Source organism: Oncorhynchus clarkii, chromosome 7, assembly GCF_045791955.1.
Source record: "Oncorhynchus clarkii lewisi isolate Uvic-CL-2024 chromosome 7, UVic_Ocla_1.0, whole genome shotgun sequence".
Lineage (NCBI taxonomy): Eukaryota > Metazoa > Chordata > Actinopteri > Salmoniformes > Salmonidae > Oncorhynchus > Oncorhynchus clarkii.
In genome coordinates this window covers 39,247,359-39,268,196 of record NC_092153.1, presented here as the reverse complement: position 1 = coordinate 39,268,196, position 20,838 = coordinate 39,247,359, and the positions used below count along the sequence as shown (strand labels likewise).

At 42.8% G+C, this 20,838-nt stretch overlaps 1 protein-coding gene across 1 annotated transcript in view; it reads right to left on the bottom strand.

The window, feature by feature from the left end:
• The window catches only part of LOC139414228 (A-type voltage-gated potassium channel KCND3-like), a 115,573-nt gene extending 95,192 nt beyond the window's left edge, over positions 1-20,381 (bottom strand). Inside the window, exon 1 of the mRNA XM_071162124.1 lies at positions 19,279-20,381. Coding sequence (XP_071018225.1) covers positions 19,279-20,381 — 1,103 coding nt within the window. The remainder of the gene's footprint in view (positions 1-19,278) is intronic.
• Between the last annotated feature and the right edge of the window lie 457 nt (positions 20,382-20,838).

Sequence of the window (20,838 nt, the reverse complement as noted above, 5' to 3'; positions counted from 1 at the left end):
TGGAGATGGGAGAACCTTCCAGAAGGACAACCATTTCTGCAGCACTCCACCAATCAGGCCTTTATGGTAGAGTGGCCAGATGGAAGCCACTCCTCAGTAAAAAGGCACATGGCAGCCTGCTTGGAGTTTGCTAAAAGGCTCCTAAAGGACTCTCAGACCATGCAAAACTAGATTCTCTGATCTGATGAAACCAAGAGTGAACTCTTTGGCCTGAATGCCAAGCATCACGTCTGGAGGAAACCTGGCACCATCTCTACGGTGAAGCATGGTGGTGGTAGCATCATGCTGTGGGGATGTTTTTCAGCGGCAGGGATAGGAAGACTAGGATCAAGGGAAAGATGAACAGAGCAAAGTACAGAGAAATTATTGTTGAAAACCTGCTCCAGAGTGCTCAGGACCTGGGGCAAAGGTTCACCTTCCAACAGGACAATGACCCTAAGCACACAGCCAAGACAATTCAGGAGTGGCTTCGGGACAAGTCTCTGTATGTCCTTGAGTGGTCCAGCCAGAGCCCGGACAATCGAACATCTCTAGGAGAGACCTGAAAATAGCTGTGCAGCAATGTTCCCTATCCAACCTGACAGAGCTTGTGAGGACCTACAGAGAAGAATCCCCAAATACAGGTGTGCGTCATACCCAAGAAGACTTAAGGTTGAATACGTTCAGAATGCACTGTATGTATATTAACCCCTTCACAGTGTAGGAAACTGAACAGAGGAAAATGGAGAGACAAACGTAATACAGTCTGGTTGGTAAACATGATAATCACACATCGCCTACTACGTCTTCCAATAATGGTGTCAGAGAGGGTATCAGTGACAGGAATGTATGTTTTTGATTTTTTTTTTTTACAGCTACTGTATTCTATGATAAAACACAATGCATTATTAACCAGGCTGGGCTCCTTCCTACTCAGTGATGTATGGTTCCATTCACACGATGTAGAACAGAGCCCTCCATCGCTGTCGTAGGAGTCAGGCTCCGCAATCTCCCTCTCTCACACTCACACCCCACAACACACACACACACACATCACACAACTCACACGCACAAGTACACACACACACACAAGTACACACCCAAATTGCTTCTTTAAAAAGAAAAGTTTTCTTTTTTACAACCACATCTACATTTTGTATGTAAATGGGATGTTATAGAAGGGTCCAGAACACTTTTTTTGTGATTTCACTTGATCAACACCCCAAAACAGCAGAATCACTTCCTTATCTTCATTGTGCAGTATGGGGGTCCTGAAAAACGCTCCAAAAACACCCAATTATGTCCTTTTAGAAATGGCAAAAGCTCTCAGTATTGTGAGGCAGGTCTTTAGATGTTGTAAACATGAAATTGTGCAATTCCAAACTTTATCCGCAGCAGTATATTCTCTTTTGTGCGGCTCGAACCGCTTCCCCTATCCAGCTGTTCCATACTCTGTGTAGCCTGCTGCTACAGGCCAAAATAAAGGAAACGTCAATATTAAGTGTCTTAATAGAGCGTTGGGTCACCACGAGTTCCCAGAACAGCTTCAATGCGCCTTGGCATAGATTCTACATGAGTATGGAACCTGTGTGTGGAAGCACCTGCTTTCAATATACTTTGTATCGCTCATCAACTCCTTTATTTTGGAACTACCTGTAGAATGGACGGCGAAGTATCACTCAAGACACAAATCAATGTAATATAACGCTGCGGATAAAGTTTGGAATGACACCATTTCATGTGTACAACATCAAAAGACCTGCATGATTATACTGAGAGATTTGGCCAGTTCTAAAAGGACGTATTTTGATGTTTTTGGAGCCGTTGTTCATGTTTTTTTCTTGGCCAACATACTGCACAACGAGGATGAGAAAAGAAGGGAAATCCCCCAAAAGGTGTCTGGACCCTTCTATGACAAACCATTCACATCAAAAATAGAGATTTGGTTGTTCAAAAATAAAAACTTCTCCTTCAATAGAAAATCTGGGTCCAATCTGGGATCCATACTAGTGGTGAAACTGCTCAGGTTCAAAGATTAGGAGATTCTCAGGAGAGCCAAGTGCCTGAAGGGAACCAAAATCTTCATCAATGAAGACTTCTCAGAAAAAAAGTATGTCTAAGAAGAAAGAAACTGCTGCCACGACTAATTGAAGAACAAAAGAAAGGCAATATCGCGTACCTGAAGTACGATCAGCTGGTCGCTCACCCTCCCTCTCGTAGGTATATGGCAAGTGACTCAGCTATAGTACATTGATTGGACTCACAACCATACATGCATATTTACTCTATTTGTTCATCTGTTTCCCCTAACCTCATGACCAAAAAACACACATTGCTCTACATGCCATAACCCTCTGAAGACCGCAGTGGTGTTACGTGGACTGTCTCAATGTGCATTCCATAGGAAGTGCACCCCTATTGATAAAACTAACACAAATGTATGGCTGTATGGGAGGCACGCATTTCAATGTTTCAGTTCCGACTGTATATACAATTCCCGACTGTATATCTCTCTTAGTTGGGAAGATGCCAAACCCTGATAACGAGATCTTTAACCCGTTAGATATTAATGAAGCGAACAATAAATATAATGATTGTGTTGATCCAGATTCACATTTCCTGAAACTTACTAGAAATAATTATATCACTTGTGATTGCTGTAGTGTTACGCAATTGAACAACCTGTATAGCAGTAGCTCATTCCAGGACAAGCTTGTTTTCATTTGAACGTCCGCAGTCTTCCTACAAAATCAGGACCACCTTGTTCATTATCTGTCTTCTCTCAGTCGTGAATTTCCCATTGTTGCCCGTTCAGAAACATGGTTGACTGAAGAGACAACCTCGCTTTATGACATGTCCCCTTATCATGCTGTTCACCACTGTAGAACCTCAAGAGTTGGAGGAGGAGTGTCCATTTTCAACTCTTTGTGAGAGAGGGACCTCACACTCACATCTGACATTGGTGTTGAATCTCCTTTCATAGAAAGGCACTCCTATTCCTTTTCTTGCGGTAAGAAAGTGGTCATTGGATGCATCTATCGGCTAGTCGATTCTGACATTTGGCAGTTTTATTGATATCCTTGCATGAACATTGGATTTGATTGATAATGATGATACAATGTTTTCTATTGGGTGATTGAAACATAAATGTATTTAAAAGTGAGAATCACTCACTGATATCTGACTTGTTGAATGCTTTATACTCCCTCTATCTGTATTCCCTCATATATAAGCCCACAAGAGTGACCAATTCATGTGCCACCCTTATTGATCACATTTTTTACAAATTATTTGAATAATGTGCCTAATGCAGGTATACTTTATACTGACATTTCTGACCACTTTACAATTTTCCACTTCTCGGCAGCTGGGAATGAACAGGTGGGAATGATTAGTAGCATTACATGTACAATATTTAACAAAAGTAATTGTGAGCGCTTTAAGATGTTGATCAACTCTGTACTTCACCATTGCGTTCCCTTAGTTAAAAGAGAGCAGCAGAAGGGTTCTGGAAACCTTGGTTTAAACACTTCTCAAAAAACCCTCAGTTAAAAAAAAAACAAGACGTATAAAAAGTTTCTCACAAATCCCTTTCCTCTGAATTCTGCCAATTACAAAAAGTATAAGAACAAATTTACACACCTACTTCGGGGAGATCCCCAAAAATATATTTTAATAATAGAAATTCCAGAATAATATAGACAAAATCCTCAATCAACTGTTGAATAGGAAAAAGGGATCTACAACTATCCCATCTCTATATATTGTTGGAAATAAGAACTATAGTGATCCTGGTGTTATTTCATGTGAATTTAATGACGTTTTTTGTGAATTGAGGAAACTGATGGAAATCCCTTGGATTACGTTAAGGGACATTTGCGTTCTCTTCTCCAGTTTGATCATCCTGATGTTTTTTTATTTCACCTTTATTGAACTAAGCAAGTCAGTTAACAAATTCTTATTTACAATGACGGCCTACCCCGGCAAAACCCTAACCCGGACAACGCTGGGCCAATTGTGTGCCACCCTATGGGACTCCCAATCACGGACGTTTGTGGCACAGCCTGGAATCAAACCAGGGTCTGTTGTAATGCCTCTTATCACTGAAATGCAGTGCCTTAGATCGCTGCGCCACTCAGGAGCCCATGTGATGGAGGTAATTGGTAACTTAACAAAAGATATCAGCAGCAGGTCATGATGAGATTGGTGCCTCTAGTGAAATCAGTGTCTTCCTCGATCACTGAGCCTCTAAGGTATATTTTCACCAAATCTATGCAAACTGGTATTCTTCTAAAATACTAGAACAATTTGTATATAAGAGAATGTTGAAACATTTAAAATCAACACTGTATTCTATATAAGCACTAATAGGTTTTCGTAAAAACTACTCCACAGATATGTCTCTTTTGCAACATGTGGGTCAAATATTTACAGCCCTTAACAACAATGAATACGCTCTTGGCATCTTTTTAGATTTATCCAAAGTGTTTAACACGGTTGATCATGAAATATTACTTTCTTATATTTCGTTTTTCATGATTATACATATAATTGGTTTATAGTTATATTTATGATAGACAACAATTTGTTTATGCAAATGTCTGTGCATCTACCAGGGTCAAGATATCCTGTGGTGTCTAACAGGGTTCGATAATTGGACCTTTGTTATTCCTATATCAATGACCTTGCTGCTGTGTCTTCTACCTTTACTTCCCATTCTCTTGCTGATGACACCAATTTGATTTTATCATACAATTATTTTGATTGACTAATAAACGAAGCCAACCCAGGCATGGACAAATTGTATGATTGTAAAATCTTTATTGTATCCACAATTTTTTTTTTTTTTAAGTCACAAGTCGCATCCACTAGATTCCTCTGAGTTCTAATTGCTGAAAAATGATACTGGAAAGATCATATTCAATTTGTCTGCAGCAAAGTGATGAAATCTGTTGGTATCATCAGAAAGATTTGCGGTGTGGTTTATCAGGCTTGCTTCCTAACTCTATTCTGTAGCTTAATTTACCTATATCTAATTTACTGTAATATTGTCTGGGCCAGTACACATGCCTCTTACCTCCACAAATTACTTATCATACAAAAGACATTTGCAAGACTAGCCATCTCCTCTAATTACCTGGCTCCATCTACACCTTTGTTTAAGAAACAATATATTGTTACCTGGCTCCATCTACACCTTTGTTTAAGAAACAATATCTTGTCTATTTACAACATTAATCAATGGATTCTTCCAGGCTAATTCTGAAATCCATCTATATAACACAAGACACTGCGATAACCTCTAGCCTCCCCTCTGTCACACCTCACATAGTCAATTCTCTAATCAGATACAGAGGTACCGTACTCTGGAATTCATATCTTCACATTGCCAAAACCTCATCATCCCTCAATGTCAACTCAGTAATCTCCTCCTTATAGCCCAACTCTCACACACTCACATCCACACATGCACACACGTTTAATTAACATATATACCGTTTTTCAGTTCTTTGTGTTTGCTGATCGATTCATTTGTACTTTTATGATTAGTGTTTTTTTAAAATCTGTTTTAACTTATGTTTTGTATGTAGTTGTGTTGTGGTGTGGTTTTTATATAAGCCCTTGGGCTTCCAACCACACCTGCACACCTCTTTTTATTTCTTTCTTTCTTTGTTTTTATCAGTGTCGTTGTTTATCACTTATTTGATTATTTGATTTGGTGCAAATAAATGCAACCTTAAACCTTAAACTGTAGACACTAATAGTCATTTTTGCCCGGTAAAGGTCTTTCTAGTATTGATAACGGAGTTGGGATGGGGAGGAATATTTACCACACATACAGTATACTGTATTACCACAGCTGATGGTATGCCGATGGGGTCCTCCAGCATAGCCTACTGAGAGGCCCTGATTTTAGCTTGCCAGAGAATGACCGCATATGCATTCTTTGTACATGTAATTCCAAGATAAGGGAAATAAATTAAAAAGACAACACTATCTCTACTTCCACAAATCTTAATCTGAACACCTAAATTGGAAGATTTACTGGTGACTTGTGTTTGGGGGGTAGATGGTTGCTTGGTTTGCATCCATGGTTCTTACATAAAAAGACAGATGGGAAATGGGTGACCTCATCACCTGAGCATATGCCCCTTCAGCAGGTGAGCAAAGTGGCAGGCTTTAGAAACGCTGTGTCGGAACAAGATGGTCGAATGACTACTGAGTTTCCATGGTGATCCATTCTGTAATAATGGGAAGCCTCACTTAGAGTAAATTATAGAAGATTGTGTGCATCAATTAACTTTCATTTAAAAAACATTTGGAGGAGAGCAAATTGATTTGTTAGACAGGCAACTCAAATACCATATATCCCCAAAAAAGTGTAACTTTAAAGAGATACTTCGGGATTTTGGCAAAAATAGTATGCTAGCGGATACCCATAGACTTCCAATCATTGCGCTAACACTAGTTAGCATTGGCTTGCGAAACTACCTCAAACTTCCTTCATACTGGACACAGACATAAAAATGGTATCCACAAGTTCATCCAGAGTGGGATCGCTGCAACTTAGAGTTATGATCCAATTGTAAGCATTAGCAACAGATCAAATGGGAAAACAAACAAGTAATGGCGGCAGAGGGGATGTCTGCCATTTTATGGGCTCTTAACCAACCGTGCTATTTTGTTAATTGTTTCGCATTGTTTGTAACTTATTTTGTACATAATGTTGCTGTTACCGTCTCTTATGACCGAAAAGAGCTTATGGACATCAGAACAGCGATTACTCACCTTAAACTGGACAAAGAATTTTTCTTTGAGTCGAACGAGAGGGATTTACTCCAGACAACCGACGAGGCTCTCATCCCAGGCATTCGTAGGAGAAAAATATGGAGATATCGCGGAAGGAGATCAGGGTGCCTTGTAAGGATCCGGCGACGAATGGCTAATCTGCCTTTGCCATCAGTACTATTGGCCAACGTACAATCGCTGGATAATAAAGTGGACAAACTACAAGCACGTATATCCTACCAACAGGACATTAAAAACTATAATGTTTCCTCGAGTCGTGGCTGAAAGACGAACAGCAGCCTCTGGTAAAACAAACAGTGGCGGTCTATGTATATTTGTAAACAACAGCTGGTGCACGATATCTAAGGAAGTCTCGAGGTTTTGCTCGCCTGAGGTAGAGTATCTCATGATAAACTGTAGACCACACTATCTACCAAGTGAGTTTTCATCTATATTCTTCGTAATTGTCTATTTACCACCACAAATTGATGATGGCACTTAAATCTGTTTTACCTAATTTCTACAAGCATGTTGAATGTGCGACCAGAGGGAAAAAAAACTCAAGACCACCTTTACTCCACACACAGAGATACGTACAAAGCTCTCCCTCACCCTACATTTGGCAAATCTGACCATAATTCTATTCTCCTGATTCCTGCTTACAAGCAAATATTAAAGCAGGAAGCACCAGTAACTCGGTCAATAAAAAAGTGGTCAGATGAAGCAGATGCTAAACTACAGTTTTGCGACTGTTTTGCTAGCACAGACTGGAATATGTTCCAGGATTCTTCCGATGGCATTGAGGAGTACACCACATCGGTCACTGGCTTCATAAGTGCATCGGTGACGTCGTCCCCACAGTGATTGTATGTATTAGAGGTAGACCGATTAATCATGGCCAATTAATTAGGGCCGATTTCAAGTTTTCATAACAATCGGTAATCTGCCTTTTTGGACGCAGATTACGGATGATTACATTGCAATCCACGATGAGACTGCGTGGCAGGCTGACCAATTGTTACGCAAGTAAAGCATCAAAATGACCTTGTGGCTGCAAGAAGCCAAGGTAAGTTGCTAGCTAGCATTGAACTTATCTCATAAAAAACAATCAATGTTCACATAATCACTGCGTTGCATATAATCAATGCGGTGCCTGTTAAGACTTCGGGTTGCCACCCGTTCGATAAAATACGGAACGGTTCCGTATTTCACAAAGACTAAAAATTTTGTTTTCGAAATGATGGTTTCCGGATTTGACCATATTAATGACCAAAGGCTCGTATTTCTGTGTGTTTATTATTTTATAATTAAGAATATTATATGATATTTGATAGAGCAGTCTGACTGAGCGGTGGTAGGCAGCAGCAGGCTTGTAAGCATTCATTCAAACATCAGCGCTTAGCAATGCTTGATGCACAGCACTGTTTATGACATCAAGCCTATCTACTCCCGAGATTAGGCTGGCAATTCTAAAGTGCCTATAAGAACATCATATAGTCAAAGGTATATAAAATACAAATGGTATAGAGAAAAATAGTCCTATCATTTCTATAAAAACTACAACCTAAAACTTCTTAACTGGGAATATTGAAGACTCATGTTAAAAGGAACCACCAGCTTTCATATGTTCTCATGTTCTGAGCAAGGAACGTAAACATGAGCTTTTTTACATGGCACATAATGCACTTTTACTTTCTTCTCCAACACTTTGTTTTTGCATTATTATACCATTTGTATTTCATTAACCTTTGACTATTGGATGTTCTTATAGGCACTTTAGTATTGCCAGTGTAACAGTATAGCTTCCGTCCCTCTCCTCGCTCCTCCTTGGGCTCGAACCAACAACACAGCGACAACAGCCACCACATCGAAGCAGTGTTTCCCATCCAGTGTTTCCCTAGTTAGTGCAGAGCACTAACTAGCCAGCCATTTCACTTCGGTCACACCAGCCTCATCTCGGGAGTTGATAGGTTTGAAGTCATAAACAGCGCAATACTTGACGCACAACGAAGAAATGATGGCAAAATGCACGAATGTGATGTTTGAATGAATGTTTACACGCCTGCTTCTGCCTACCACCGCTCAGTCAGATACTTAGATATTTGTATGCTTGTATGATCAGTCAGATTATATGCAACACAGGACACGCTAGATAATATCTAGTAATATCAACAACCATGTGTAGTTAACTAGTGATTATGATTGATTGTTTTTATAAGAGTAGTTTAATTCTAGCTAGCAACTTACCTTGGCTTACTGCATTCGCGTAACAGGCAGTCTCCTTGTGGAGTGCAACGAGAGAGAGGCAGGTCGTTATTGCGTTGGACTAGTTAACTGTAAGGTTGCAAGATTGAATCCCCCGAGCTGACAAGGTGAAAATCTGTTGTTCTGCCCCTGAACGAGGCAGTTAACCCACCATTCCTAGGCCGTCATTGAAAATAAGAATGTGTTCTTAACTGACTAGCCTAGTAAATAAATATTAAATAAAGGTGTAAATAAATCGGCAAATCGGCGCCCAAAAATACCGATTTCCGATTGTTATGAAAACTTGAAATCGGCCCTAATTAATCGGCCATTCCGATTAATCGGTCGACCTCTGGTTCATTCAGTATTGTTGTAATTGTGATTTATTACAAATATATATATATATATATATATATATAAATCGTCCGATTAATCGGTATCAGCTTTTTTTGGTCCTCCAATCATCGGTATCAGTATCGGCGTTGAAAAATAATAATCGGTCGACCTCTAGTACGTAATACCCCAACCAGAAGCCATGGATTACAGGCAACATCTGCACTGAGCTAAATAATAATAAAAAGTAACACAATAAGAAAAACAAGAACAATAACTACACGGCTCCGACGCTTGTCGGATGTGGCAGGGCTTGCAAACTATTACAGACTACAAAGAGAAGCACAGTCGCGAGTTGCCCAGTGATACGAGCCTACCAGATGAGCTAAATTACTTCTATGCTCGCTTCGGGGCAAGTAACACTAAAACATGCATGAGAGCATCAGCTGTTCCGGACAACTGTGTGATCACGATTTCCGCAGCCGATGTGAGTAAGACCTTTAAACAGGTCAACATTCAGACGGATTACCAGGACGTGTACTCCGAGCATGTGCTGACCAACTGGCAAGTGTCTTCACTGGCATTTTCAACCTCTCCCTGTCTGAGTCTGTAATACCAACAGGTTTCAAGCAGACCACCATAGTCCCTGTGTCCAAGAACACTAAGGTAACCTGCATAAATGACTACCGACCCGTAACGCTCACGTCTGTAGCCATGAAGTGCTTTGAAAGGCTGGTCATGGCTCACATCAACACCATTATCCCAGAAACCCTAGACCACACCAGTTTGAATACCACCCCAACAGATCCACAGTTAATGCAATCTCTATTGCACTCCACACTGCCCTTTTACACCTGGACAAAAGGAACACCTATGTGAGAATGCTGTTCATTGACAACAGCTCAGCATTCAACACCATAGTGCCCTCAAAGCTCATCACTAAGCTAAAGACTCTGGGACTAAACACCTCCCTCTGCTACTGGATACTGGACTTCCTGACGGGCCGCCCCCAGGTGGTAACGGTATACCCTGATAAAGACAGCCTGTCTGTCAAAACGTTGGTTATTAAATGATTGCATCTGAACTCCTAGAGTGTGCGTCTCTCATTTAATTTTTCAAGTGTTCTACTCCGCTAGCCAGCACCTTGCCTAAACAGGCATGCGTTTCTTTCACCTCTAGGTAAGAGTAGGTAACAACATATCCGCCACGCTGACCCTCAACACAGGGGCCCCTCAGGGGTGTGTACTCAGTCCCCTCCTGTACACACTGTTCACTCATGGCTGCACGGCCAGGTACGACTCCAACACCATCATTAAGTTTGCAGATGACACAACAGTGGTAGGCCTGATCACCAAAAACAACGAGACAGCCTATAGGGAGGAGGTCAGAGACCTGACAGTGTGGTGCCAGGACAACAACCTCTCCCTCAACATGCTCAAGACAAAGGAGATGATTGTGGACTACAAGAAAAGGAGGACCGAGCATGCCCCCATTCTCATTGACGGGGCTGTGGTGGAACAGGTTGAGAGTTTCAAGTTCCTTGGTGTCCACATCACCAACAAACTAACATGGTCCAAGCACACCAAGACTGTCGTGAAGAGGGCAAGACAAAACCTATTCCCCCTCAGGAGACTGTAAAGATTTGCCATGGGTCCTCAGATCCTCAAAAGGTTCTACAGCTGCACCAGAGAGAGCATCCTGACTAGTTGCATCACTGCCTGGTATGGTAACAGTCGGTGTACTCAAGAGGGTAGTGCGTACTGCCCAGTACATCACTGGGGCCAAGCTTCCTGCCATCCAGGACTTCTATACCAGGCGGTGTCAGAGGAAGGCCCTAAAAATTGTCAAAGACTCCAGCCAAGCAAGTCATAGAGTGTTCTCTCTGCTACCGTACGGAAAGTGGTACTGGAGCACCAAATGGCTACCCAGACTATTTGCATTGCCCCCCTCTTTTACGCTGCTGCTACTTTCTGTGTATTATCTATGCATAGTCAGTACCTACTTGTATATATTACCTCAATTACCTCGACTAACCGGTGCCCCCGCACATTGACTCTGTACCAGTACCCCTTGTACATAGCCTCGAATAACCAGTGCCCCCGCACATTGACTCTGTACCAGTACCCCTTGTACATAGCCTCACTATTGTTATTTTACTGCTGCTTTTTAAAAACTGTTTAATTTATTTCACCTTTATTTAACCAGGTAGGCTAGTTGAGAACAAGTTCTCATTTGCAACTGCGACCTGGCCACGATAAAGCAAAGCAGTTCGACACATACAACAACATAGAGTTACACATGGAATAAACAAACATACAGTCAATAATACAGTAGAAAAATCTATATACAGCTTGTGCAAATGAGGTAAGATAAGGTAAGACAATAAATAGGCCATGGTGGTAAAGTAATTACATTATAGCAATTAAGCACTGGAATAGTAGGATGTGCAGAAGATGAATGTGCAAAGTGAGATACTGGGGTGCAAAGTAGCAAGATAAATAAATAAATAAATACAGTATGGGGATGAGGTAGATTGGATGGGCTATTTACAGATGAGCTACGTACAGGTGCAGTGATCTGTGAGCTGCTCTTACAGCTGGTGCTTAAAAGTAGTGATGGAGGTAATAGACTCCAGCTTCAGAGATTTTTGCAGTTCATTCCAGTTATTGGCAGCAGAGAACTGGAAGAAGAGGCCGCCAAAGGAAGAATTGGCTTGGGGGTGACCAGTGAGATATGCCTGCTGGAGCGTGTGCTACGGGTAGGTGCTGCTATAGTGACCAGTGAGCTGAGATAAGGTGGGGCTTTACCTAGCAGAGACTTGTAGATGACCTGGAGCCAGTGGGTTTGGCAACGAGTATGAAGCGAGGGCCAGCCAACGAGATCATACAGGTCGCAGTGGTGGGTAGAATATGGGGCTTTGGTGACAAAACGGATGGCACTGTGATAGACTGCTTCCAATTTGTTGAGTAGAGTGTTGGAGGCTATTTTGTAAACGACATCGCCGAAGTCGAGGATTGGTAGGATGGTCAGTTTTAAGAGGGTATGTTTGGCAGCATGAGTGAAGGATGCTTTGTTGCGAAATAGGAAGCCGATTCTAGATTACATTTTGGATTGGAGATGTTTAATGTCAGTCTGGAAGGAGAGTTTACAGTCTAACCAGACACCTAGGTATTTGTAGTTGTCCACATATTCTAAGTCAGAACCGTCCAGAGTAGTGATGCTAGACGGGCGGGCAGGTGCGGGCAGTGATCGGTTGAAGAGCATACATTTAGTTTTACTTGCATTTAATTAAGAGCAGTTGGAGGCCACGGAGGAGAGTTGTATGGCATTGAAGCTCATCTGGAGGTTAGTTAACACAGTGCCCAACAAAGGGCCAGAGGTATACAGAATGGTATCATCTGCATAGAGGTGGATCAAAGAATCACCAGCAGCGAGAGCGACATCATTGATGTATACAGAGAAGAGATTCGGGCCGAGAATTTAACCCTGTGGCACCCACAGGTCCGGACAACAGACCCTCCAATTTGACATACTGAACTCTATCGGAGAAGTAGTTGGTGAACCAAGCGAGACAGTCATTTGAGAAACCAAGGCTGTTGAGTCTGCCAATAAGAATGTTGTGATTGACAGAGTCGAAAGCCTTGGCAAGGTCGATGAATACGGCTGCACAGTAATGTATCTTATCGATGGCGGTTATGATATCGTTTAGGACCTTGAGCATGGCTGAGGTGCACCCATGACCAACTCTGAAACCAGATTGCATAGCGATCTGTTTAACTTGGCTTTCAAAGACCTTAGAAAGGCAGGGTAGAATACAGTGCCTTGCGAAAGTATTCGGCCCCCTTGAACTTTGCGACCTTTTGCCACATTTCAGGCTTCAAACATAAAGATATAAAACTGTATTTTTTTGTGAAAAATCAACAACAAGTGGGACACAATCATGAAGTGGAACGACATTTATTGGATATTTCAAACTTTTTTAACAAATCAAAAACTGAAAAATTGGGCGTGCAAAATTATTCAGCCCCTTTACTTTCAGTGCAGCAAACTCTCTCCAGAAGTTCAGTGAGGATCTCTGAATGATCCAATGTTGACCTAAATGACTAATGATGATAAATACAATCCACCTGTGTGTAATCAAGTCTCCGTATAAATGCACCTGCACTGTGATAGTCTCAGAGGTCCGTTAAAAGCGCAGAGAGCATCATGAAGAACAAGGAACACACCAGGCAGGTCCGAGATACTGTTGTGAAGAAGTTTAAAGCCAGATTTGGATACAAAAAGATTTCCCAAGCTTTAAACATCCCAAGGAGCACTGTGCAAGCGATAATATTGAAATGGAAGGAGTATCAGACCACTGCAAATCTACCAAGACCTGGCCGTCCCTCTAAACTTTCAGCTCATACAAGGAGAAGACTGATCAGAGATGCAGCCAAGAGGCCCATGATCACTCTGGATGAACTGCAGAGATCTACAGCTGAGGTGGGAGACTCTGTCCATAGGACAACAATCAGTCGTATATTGCACAAATCTGGCCTTTATGGAAGAGTGGCAAGAAGAAAGCCATTTCTTAAAGATATCCATAAAAAGTGTTGTTTAAAGTTTGCCACAAGCCACCTGGGAGACACACCAAACATGTGGAAGAAGGTGCTCTGGTCATATGAAACCAAAATGGAACTTTTTGGCAACAATGCAAAACGTTATGGTTGGCGTAAAAGCAACACAGCTGAACACACCATCCCCACTGTCAAACATGGTGGTGGCAGCATCATGGTTTGGGCCTGCTTTTCTTCAGCAGGGACAGGGAAGATGGTTAAAATTGATGGGAAGATGGATGGAGCCAAATACAGGACCATTCTGGAAGAAAACCTGATGGAGTCTGCAAAAGACCTGAGACTGGGATGGAGATTTGTCTTCCAACAAGACAATGATCCAAAACATAAAGCAAAATCTACAATGGAATGGTTCAAAAATAAACATATCCAGGTGTTAGAATGGCCAAGTCAAAGTCCAGACCTGAATCCAATCGAGAATCTGTGGAAAGAACTGAAAACTGCTGTTCACAAATGCTCTCCATCCAACCTCACTGAGCTCGAGCTGTTTTGCAAGGAGGAATGGGAAAAATTTCAGTCTCTCGATGTGCAAAACTGATAGAGACATACCCCAAGCGACTTACAGCTGTAATCGCAGCAAAAGGTGGCGCTACAAAGTATTAACTTAAGGGGGCTGAATAATTTTGCACGCCCAATTTTTCAGTTTTTGATTTGTTGAAAAAGTTTGAAATATCCAATAAATGTTGTTCCACTTCATGATTGTGTCCCACTTGTTGTTGATTCTTCACAAAAAATACAGTTTTATATCTTTATGTTTGAAGCCTGAAATGTGGCAAAAGGTCGCAAAGTTCAAGGGGGCCGAATACTTTCGCAAGGCACTGTAGATATAGGTCTGTAGCAGTTTGGGTCCAGAGTGTATCCCCCTTTGAAGAGGGGGATGACCGCGGCAGCTTTCCAATCTTTGGGAATCTCAGACGATACAAAAGAGAGGTTGAACAGGCTAGTAATACGGGTTGCAATAATTTCGGCAGATAATTTTAGAAAGAGAGGGTCCAGATTGTCTAGCCCGGTTGATATGTAAGGGTCCATATTTTGCAGCTCTTTCAGAACATCAGCTATCTGGATTTGGGTGAAGGAGTAGTGGGGGAGGTTTGGGCGAGTTGCTCTGGGGAGCGCAGAGCTGTTGACCGGGGTAGGGGTAGCCAGGTGGAAAACATGGCCAGCCGTAGAGAAATGCATGTTGAAATTCTCAATTATTGTGGATTTATCAGTAGTGACAGTGTTTCCTAGCCTCAGTGCTCTCTCAGTTCTCAGGAGGTGCTCTTATTCTCCATGGACTTTACAGTGTCCCAGAACTTTTTTGAGTTTGTACTACAGGATGCAAATTTCTGTTTGAAAAAGCTAGCCTTAGCTTTCCTAACTGCCTGTGTATATTTAAACTGCTTTAAAAAGTTGCATATCACGGGGGCTATTCAATGCTAATGCAGAACGCCACAGGATGTTTTTGTGCTGGTCAAGGGCAGACAGGTCTGGAGTGAACCAAGGGCTATATCTATTCCTAGATCTACATTTTTTTAATGGAGCATGCTTATTTAAGATGGTGAGGAAGGCACTTTTAAAGAATAACCAGGCATCTTGTACTGACGGGATGAGGTCAATGTCATTCCAGGATACCCCGGCCAGGTCAATTAGAAAGGCCTGTTCGCAGAAGTGTTTTAGGGAGCGTTTGACAGTGATGAGGGGTGGTCATTTGACCGCAGACCCATTACGGATGCAGGCAATGAGGCAGTGATCTCTGAGATCTTGGTTAAAAACAGCAAAGGTGTATTTGGAGGGCGAGTTAGTTAGGATGATATCTATGAGGGTGCCCGTGTTTACGGATTTGGGGTTGTACCTGGTAGGTTCATTGATCATTTGTGTGAGATTGAGGGCATCAAGCTTAGATTGTAGGATGGCCAAGGTGTTAAGCATGTCCCAGTTTAGGTCACCTAGCAGCACAAGCTCAGAAGATAGATGGGGGGCAATCAATTCACATATGGTGTCCAGGGCACAGCTGGGGGCAGAGGGTGGTCAATAGCAAGCGGCAATGGTGAGAGACTTGTTTCTGGAAAGATGCATTTTTAGAAGTAGAAGCTTGAATTGTTTTGGTACAGACCTGGATAGTAGGATAGAACTCTGCAGGCTATATCTGCAGTAGATTGCAACACCGCCCCCTTTGGCAGTTATATCTTGGTGGAAAATGTTATAGTTAGGGATGGAATTTTCTGGGGTTTTGATGGTTTTCCTAAGCCAGGATTCAGACACGGCTAAGACATCCGGGTTGGCAGAATGTGCTAAAGCAGTGAATAAAGCAAACTTAGGGAGTAGGCTTCTAATGTTAACATGCATGAAACCAAGGCTTTTTTGGTTACTGAAGTCAACAAATGAGAGCACCTGGGGAGTAGGAGTGGAGCTAGGCACTGCAGTTCCTAGATGAACCTCTACATCACCAGAGGAACAGAGGAGAAGTAGGATAAGGGGACGGATAAAGGCTATAAGAACTGGCCGTCTAGCACGTTCGGAACAGAGAGTAAAGGGAGCAGGTTTCTGGGCACGATAGCATAGATTCAAGGCATAATGTACAGCCAAAGGTATGGTAGGAAGAGAGTACATTGGAGGTAAACCTAGGCATTGAGTAATGTAGAGAGAGATATATAGAGACGTTTAAACCAGGTGATGTCATCGCATATGTGGGAGGTGGAACAACATGGTTGGTTAAGGCATATTGAGCAGGGCTATAGGCTCTACAGTGAAATAAGACAGTAATCACTAACCAGGACAGTAATGGACAAGGCATATTGATATTAGGAAGAGGCATGCGTAGCCAAGTGATCATATAGGTCCAGTGGTGGTTGGGCTGGCTGGTTACGCAGCGATTCAGACAGTTAGCAGGCCTGTGCTAGCAAGCTAGCAGGCCGGGTCTAGTAAGCTAGCATAAGGGCCTTAGAGGGATGGGGGAAAAGTCTGTTTTTGCCTCCTCGTGCTGTGACATCGATAGACCAGTCGTGGAATTAGTAGGGTTCCAAGTAGCAGAAGGGTCCAAGTCCAGTTGGCAAAATGGGTATAGTAGTCGCAAGAAACTGGCCAGTGGATCAGCTAACAGTCCAATATGCTATAGATAGCTAGCAGGCCGCAGTTAGCAGAATGGGCCTTCAGGGGATTTCGCGCCTGAGGGGTCTGTTGGGATCCTCGGGCAGATTATGTCGGTATTCCAGTCGTGAAGGATCGGCGGGGTTCCGTGCCCCGTACCGACAGTAGAAGGGGTCTGGATATTGTAGCCGAGGAGAGGGCTTCAGGAGTAGCCCAGGAGCCCTAGCCGGGAGATGGGTCTAGCATGGGCTAGCCCCAGGCTAGTTGGTGCTTGCTCCTGGACGGAAACGTTAGTTATTTATTATTATTTGTTACTTTCATTTTTGATTTTTTGGGTATTTTTCTTAACTGCATTTTTGGTTAAGGGCTTGTAAGTAAGCATTTCACTGTAAGGTCTACACCTATCGTATTCGGCGCATGTGACAAATACAATCTGGTTTGATTCGAAAATGTATTCAAAATGCTTGCCCTCTGCTGGTGATTTGCAGGATAAGCAATGATACAAGTAAAAGGAGGGATGTGATTGGCTACAATATTTCAGTATTAAATGGGACACAATTTTAAAACTAGCAGAGATCCCACTCTGTAACGTTGATATGCCCGTAGAGTATATTAGGTCCGACAATATATTTAAAAATATGCCAAATTAAAGTAATATCCTTTCAAATGTTTTTATGCTTTTAGATACAAATGTCAAATATATGTCAACAATCTTTCCTCCAAAGGATCATTCTATGGATATTTTTTTGGAGGGGGAACCAACACATTTTGGTATATTTTTGACCTTATTTCTTGAGGAATCACTCATGAAGCAACTGGTGGGTACAGAAGAGAACAGAACAGGAACAGGGTTGAACGGCTATTTCCCCTGGCACTATTTCCTGGGGAGAGACTTCCTGGCTGCTTGGCGAAACAAGCGTCAAGGTCACTAACTGGCCAGTGAAGAATCAGACAGGCTATAACAGCACCAGTCTACCAGGGAGACATTGGTTGTCAGAGGTCATTCTCCTTGACTAACAGAATGTGGAGATGGACAAAGCCCAAAGAGAAGCTGGCAGAAACAGATAAAGTATAAACGGAAGGAAAATAGTTGTAAAAAGTATTACATCTACATACTGTACGTACCTATAGATGTAACATTGAAAAGAATGTACAGTTATTTTTTTTAGAACAAATTAAAACCAATCATTAATCTAGTGAGAAAAACAAAAACCCTTTCACCGGCATTCAGGATCCCAATTCTTATTACAATCATTGTTTTCTGGGATTATGTGTCCCAGAGCATACCAGATTACGGACATTTTTTAAATGACATTAGACACAAAACACCCACTAGACAAAGACATAAAAGGAACACACAAATCTCCTGCTACCCTCGCAAAACATTCAGGCAAGCGCACACACATGGACAAATGCCCGCAGGAGCACAGGCACGTGCGTGCTTACACACACACACACACACACACACACACACACATACACACACACTTTCCCAGGAGCTACTGCATTCGGCCAGCCCACAGTGAGGTAAACAATTTGCCATTAGAGTTTATACTAGTAGGTCAGGTAGGTACTGTAAATGTAGTGGTGGCTCTCCACCATTACTCAAATGGGCAGCAGCATCATACATACACCCACTAGTCTATTGAAGAAGTGAGGAAGCTGTTGGCATTTATCCATATTCCATTTTCCACCACACAGCAGAAAACATATCCAGGACATCCAAACAATAGACCAAGGTATTACGTTTGCAGTAGAACACAGGCAAGCATTTTGGCACCAGATCAAATCTGCTAATCAACTTTTTAAGGTGCATTCATCATGTTGAAGTGAATTATGGTTGTATAACTAACTAAAGCCTCTTCAGAAGACGTTTGTTGTTTGAATGGTTGACTTCTTAACTTTTTTAGAATACCAAAACTCCCAACATGAGTCAATATTTGTGATTTGGTGATGCCAAGTAAGGTTTTGTGAGAGCTCCTGATTTGAAGATAACATTTGTGAACCATCTTGAGATCTCTTGGGGACAGCATGCATCATTCCAATGCAGAACACACAATTTGTTTTATGAACCACACAAGTGGAGAGAGAGAGAACCCAAACTGCTGAGAGAATGAGAGGGAGAGAGAGCGAGGAAAAAACAAAGAGATTGGAAGAAAGATAAAAAGAGAGGAAGAGAACGCGAGTGAGAAAGAGAATGAAAGTGAGACGGGGAGATAGAGAGAGAAAGAGGGAAATAGGGAGGACTTACCCCAACGTGGTCATTGTGACAATGGTGTACCAGAAGGAGGCTGGAATGCTGGTGAACTTGGTCGACGACGACCCCTTCTCTGCGTAGAACATGACCGTGGCAAAGATGATGATGGCCATGGTGAGGGAGAAGAGGAGGAAGCCCAGCTCGGAGGCGCAGCTCTTCAGCGTGTACCCCAGGATCCTGAGGCCCTGCGAGTGGCGGGAGAACTTGAAGATGCGGAACACACGGAACACTCTGAGCGTGACGAAGGCCCCGCTCACATCCTCATTGTCTGTCATCACCAGGCCGATGTAGTAGGGGAAGATGGCTACCACGTCTATTATGCTCATCACACTGCGCATAAATTGGTAGCGGCTGGGCGCGGCGAACAGTCTCATGAGGTACTCCACGGTGAAGATGAGGACGCAGGCTGTGTCCATGCAGAAGAAGGCGATGGTATAGCGCTCGCCACACGGCATATCCTTCTGTGAAGGCGTGGCACCGCAAGGTACCGTCTCTATCACGTTGGTGAGGACTGAGATGGCGATGAAGAACCCGGTGACATAGTAGAACACAAGGGCCATGGTGGAGGTGTGAGGGTTCTCAAAGGCCCTCCACATGGTCTCTCTGTATGTCATGTTGGGCAGCTTGCAGTCCTTGTTGTCATCCTGGTCATCCTGGAGACGCTCCGCGTTCTCCCGCTTCCGGTCCTTGTACTCTTCGTAGCAGCAGTCGCCGATGATCTCCGGAATGATGCCGAAGAAAGTTAGCTCTTCGTCATAGGCCGAAATGCACTCGTAGCGAGGATAGTGCAACTTTCCCGTCCGGTAGAAGTTGAGAATGCTGCGGAAGGAGTCTGGGTCCCGGTCGAAGAAATACTCCTTTGTCTCCTCATCGTAAAAAAACTGTTTCTCTGAGCTTCCCAGCAGGGTGTCTGGGTAGCGGTCCAGTGTGGTCCTCCAGGTCTGGAAGCGTCGTCCACTCACGTTCAGGATGATCAGCTCGTCATGTCTCTTTCTGTGGTCTCTAGGAGCAATGGGCATGGGGCAGTTGGCCACAGGCATCCAGCCAATAGCTGCTGCCCGTGCAAAGGGAAGCCATGCAGCCACTCCTGCCGCCATGGCGACTCACTCTGTGTTCCGGCTTGCCTTAAAATTACCTGCCATCTTGAGCAGAGAAAAAGACAAAACACACAATCAGTAACAACTCATGAATACAACATTTCCATGATAAGGTGATTGCATGGTACAGTGCTTTCAGAAAGTTTTCACACCCCTTGACTTTTTCCAGATGTTGTTGTGTTACAGCCTGAATTTAAAAAGGCTTTACATTTAAATAGTTTGTCACTGGCCTACACGCATTGTTTTTGTTTGTGGAAGACAGACGGAAGACTGAGGGACCGGACCACCTGTGATAATTAGCGATCTAGCATGCTCCGAACAACTGTGCTTAACGGAAGAAGGCCACCAGAAATGTGCTGTCATTGAGCAAAACTGCAATCTGAAACTGTGATGAATATGGTTAAAACAGTGTACACTCACTCGGTGGCCAGTTTATTAGGTCACCGCCCAATTCCTG